This window comes from Sinocyclocheilus anshuiensis, unplaced genomic scaffold (assembly GCF_001515605.1).
Source record: "Sinocyclocheilus anshuiensis isolate Anshui unplaced genomic scaffold, SAMN03320099.WGS_v1.1 scaffold1536, whole genome shotgun sequence".
Lineage (NCBI taxonomy): Eukaryota > Metazoa > Chordata > Actinopteri > Cypriniformes > Cyprinidae > Sinocyclocheilus > Sinocyclocheilus anshuiensis.
Window position 1 is genome coordinate 241,273 of NW_015555801.1, and position 4,221 is coordinate 245,493.

Genomic DNA, 4,221 nt, shown 5'->3' on the forward strand with positions numbered 1-4,221 from the left:
TTTTTTTTTTCCTTAGTGTGACCAAATCTGGCCAAGTAGATGTAGCACCCATTATTTTATTTTTTAAAAACATCCTTTTTTTTTTACACTTTAAAACTTTGGACAATTTTGACTTTAAATTCTGTTGTAACACCCTTTATTTTACATTTGTTGGATGTGTTTATGCATATTTAACTGTGTGTGTTGTTGATTGTGATAGGCCCAGTACATACTGATCCACACTGCTCTGATTGAGCACAACCAGTTTGGAGAGACAGAGGTCTCACTGTCTGAATTCCACTCAGCGCTCAACACTCTCAGACAGAAAGATGGCAGTGACCCCAGTTTGCTTGAAATGGAGTTCCAGGTTTGTCCTCCCTCTTTGATTTTCAGCTGATTGGTTATTAGGACACTGACATGTCCTGTACTGTGTGTATCTTATTGTTAATGCAGCATGTTTTCCCATTGCTTTCCTTTACAAAGAAACTGCCCAAATTTAAAAAATGGAGAACGTTTAACACGGGAAGCAGCGAGGACAACAAGAAGAAAAACCGCTACTCAGATGTTATCCCATGTCAGTGACCAACACCAACTTTATTAATCTGCAGATCTTGGTTTCAAATGCATGTTACAAAACTATATATAATGTACAGACACAAATTTACTTCTTCATTATAAGTTAGCATTAGATGAGTTACCAGTGAGCATTTCTGTTCCAGATGACTTTAACAGAGTCCTGTTTAGACTGGACATTGAGGGCAACCAGACCAGTGATCCAGAGGATGAGGACGAGTATTCATCAGATGAGGAAGAAGAATCTAATGAATACATCAATGCCTCATTCATTGCTGTACAAAACTTGATTCTCTTGAATTTATATTATCTAATATATCGTTATTTTTTAATACAGTTATTAGAGTGAATGAGAAATTGTTTCATAGATTAGAATATGTAAATATGAATCAAATATGCTTGTTATTGCTTTCCAACAGGGCTACTGGTGTCACAAGAGTCTGATCGCAGCACAGGGGCCTTTACCAAACACGACGGCAGAGTTCCTGCTCATGCTGTACCAGCAACAAACTAAAACACTGGTCATGCTCACAGACTGCCAAGAGGACGGCAATGTACGACCTCCCACAATAACAGAGAGAGAGAGAGAGAGATGGATAAACAGACAGACAGAAAGATTGAGGGATAGATAGACATGCAGACAGACAAGCAGTAAAACTAGATAGCCAGACGGATAGATCAAACAACAGAAAGATGGGTAAAAAGAGTGACAAAGGGAAAGACTGACAGATGGAAGGATTGACAGACATAGACAGACAGACAGAGTTAGATAGATAGATAGACAGACAGACAGACAGACAGACAGACAGACAGACAGACAGAGATAGATAGATAGATAGATAGATAGATAGATAGATAGACAGACAGACAGACAAACAGAGATAGATAGATAGATAGATAGATAGATAGATAGACAGACAGACAAAGCAACTGACTGATCTCTGCCCAGTTTTTCAGCCCATATTTATTTTTTTATTGTTTCAGGATTATTGCTATCAGTACTGGGGAGATGAAAAGAAAACGTTCGGAGACATGGAAATTGAGGTAAAAAAGACAGAAAGCTTTCCAATGTATGTGAGACGGCGTCTGGAAATACAGTCCACAAAGGTAAGCAGAGTCCTTCTCCTCAGCATGAATATCTGTGACGTCATTATCTGCAGACATATGAATCCATTTTGAATCCTGTAACAGAAGACAGACATCTTGGAGGTGGATCAGTACCAGTTCCTGAAATGGAAAGGCCGTGAGCTTCCGGAGAACGCTCAGGAGTTAATAGAGATGATAAGGGTCATCAGAGAAAACGGCAATTATGACAACAGCAGAATGAACCGGAACATCCCCATGGTGGTGCACTGCAAGTAAGTCCATCAACAACAGTTTTTTTCCTGATGGACATGGGTGGATGGATTGATGGATTTTAAACTTCCGTAAACTTTCAATTCAGCAATGGATCATCGCGTACTGGAATCTTCTGTGCCTTATGGAACCTCTTGGACAGCGCATACACAGAGAAGCTGGTGGACGTCTTCCACGTAGTCAAAAACTTGCGCAAGGAGAGACAGAGGATTGTTGAAACAATCGTAAGTTCTTGCTTTGTTTATAAAAACAATATACCTTAGTCAGGTTAGATGCTATATTGAATTTAACGCAGGTGAAAACAAGGCTGTGGGGGTTAAATTTGCAGCTTTACAATGGCACACACTGTATTAAGATCCTAGCTCATGTAATTTTTCTCAACCCACAACTTTAAAAACTGTTTTATGATGTTTTCATCAACTAAAAATTTTGTCGGCTGACAACTCGGTATGTTTTTAATGGTACAATTCATTGAATGACTGAACTTATCCCTCACATCCTCATTTTCATTCCTGTCAAAAATTACATTTGGCGCTACCCTGACTAAGGTTTATAGAAGAATGGAAAAGCTTAATCATCTTGTACTTTCCGTAAAATACTGATCTGTACCATTTTGGAAAAAAAAAATAGTTTGGGATTTCCATTGTTATTGTAGAATATTTTATGACCCTTGGTTATCCTTTTCTATGATTTACACTATTCATATTTTAGCATGGGCTTATTCAAACTGTATATCTTTGCTAATGTTTGCTAAATGTGACCCTGGAGCACAAAACCAGTCTTAAGTCGCTGGGGTATATTTGTAGCAATAGCCAACAATACATTGTATGGGTCAAAATTATAGATTTTTTCTTTTATGCCAAAAATCATTAGGATATTAAGTAAAGATCATGTTCCATGAAGATATTTTGTAAATATCCTTCCGTAAATATATCAAAACTTGCTTTTTGATTAGTAACATGCATTGCTAAGTACTTAATTTGGACAACTTCACAGACGATTTTCTCAATATTTAGACATTTTTTTTTTTTTGCACTCTTAAGATTCCAGATTTTCAAATAGTTGTATCTCAGCCTATGCTAACAAATCATAGATCAATGGAAAGCTTATTTATTCAGCTTTCAGATGACATATAAATCTCAATTTCAATAAATCGACCCTTATGACTGGTTTTGTGGTCCACGGTCACAAATGTGAAATCTTGCACTTAAAGGTGACTTCAAAGATGTTTTAACACAAATTAAGTGTAGTTTGCAAATACATACCACATAGGCCCTACAAGTTCATAAACAATCCATGAACAAATCATATTAGTCTTTTGTTGCACGTTAAAATGCTTAAGTACTTCTAAACTCCTCACAGGAGCAGTACCAGTTCCTCTACACGGCTCTAGAGGGCGCTTTCCCGGTGGAAAACGGCGCCGTCAAGACGCCACCGGCAAACGACACCACTCAGGTCATCAACGAAACCACGGCGCTTCTCGACGAGCCCAACAGCACTTCTGGTGCTGACCAGAAGGAGGCGGAAGAGAGCAAAGCCGCAGAGAGCAGCGAGCAGGAAGCCAAGGAGAGCAGCACTGCTGAGGCTCCACCAGCAGAGGGAGAGAAACCCAGCACCACCAACGGCCCTGCCGCCACCGTAGAGCTTTAAGCATTTTGGGGGCTAAAATAGTTTCGCTAATTTGACACCAAGTGTCAAGGAGTGATTTTTTTTTTTTTTTATGCTTTTGATTTCTTGTTTTACATTTGAGATTCATTGTACATTAAATGTTAGATCCGAGTTTTTTGTGGAGAATTCGGGTTAGGATCTGACTGATCCATTAAAACGTACGTTTCTGCCTCAGGTTTCGGTTTGGATTTTCTGTATAGGCTAATGATGCTGTTTGTGTGAAATCTGTGCATATTGATATTGTTTATTCACATGTGTAAAGGATTTTCTTTATGATTTGATTTTTAGGCTATCAAATTGCGTTTTGAATGTATTGTAAAATAATACCTTAAAGACGATATTTTCTGTTGATGTTTTATTATTATTATTATTATTTTTTTTTTTTTAGTTTGGAAACTGTATCAAAGCACAGCCTTATTGCATCTAAATTATAGTGCCTGAAATGTTTGATGGAAGTGAATGTTTTTATGTTCGAGAACAACCAAAAAAAGGGCAAAGATGACTTTGCACTACAGGGCTGTCATCAAACTGTCTTTCATTTCACAGTCGTCCCCCCCCCCCCCGCACACACAATACATATTTGATTTTAAGCAGATGTAACTTAACAAAAAAAGAATAAAGGATAGCTTGAACAATACAGCAGTT

At 38.0% G+C, this 4,221-nt stretch overlaps 1 protein-coding gene across 3 annotated transcripts in view; it reads left to right on the forward strand.

The window, feature by feature from the left end:
- The window catches only part of LOC107674932 (receptor-type tyrosine-protein phosphatase C-like), a 20,355-nt gene extending 16,134 nt beyond the window's left edge, over positions 1–4,221 (forward strand). For 2 of the 3 annotated variants that reach the window (XM_016469092.1, XM_016469091.1), the window contains 8 exons: positions 200–346; positions 463–553; positions 699–829; positions 972–1,106; positions 1,537–1,659; positions 1,744–1,910; positions 1,997–2,132; positions 3,271–4,220. In XM_016469092.1, the coding sequence (XP_016324578.1) occupies positions 200–346; positions 463–553; positions 699–829; positions 972–1,106; positions 1,537–1,659; positions 1,744–1,910; positions 1,997–2,132; positions 3,271–3,558 (1,218 nt within the window). In that variant the 3' untranslated portion in view covers positions 3,559–4,220. Of the gene's footprint in view, positions 1–199; positions 347–462; positions 554–698; positions 830–971; positions 1,107–1,536; positions 1,660–1,743; positions 1,911–1,996; positions 2,133–3,270 lie in introns of all 3 variants that reach the window. The other variant, XM_016469090.1, reaches the window with a different exon arrangement.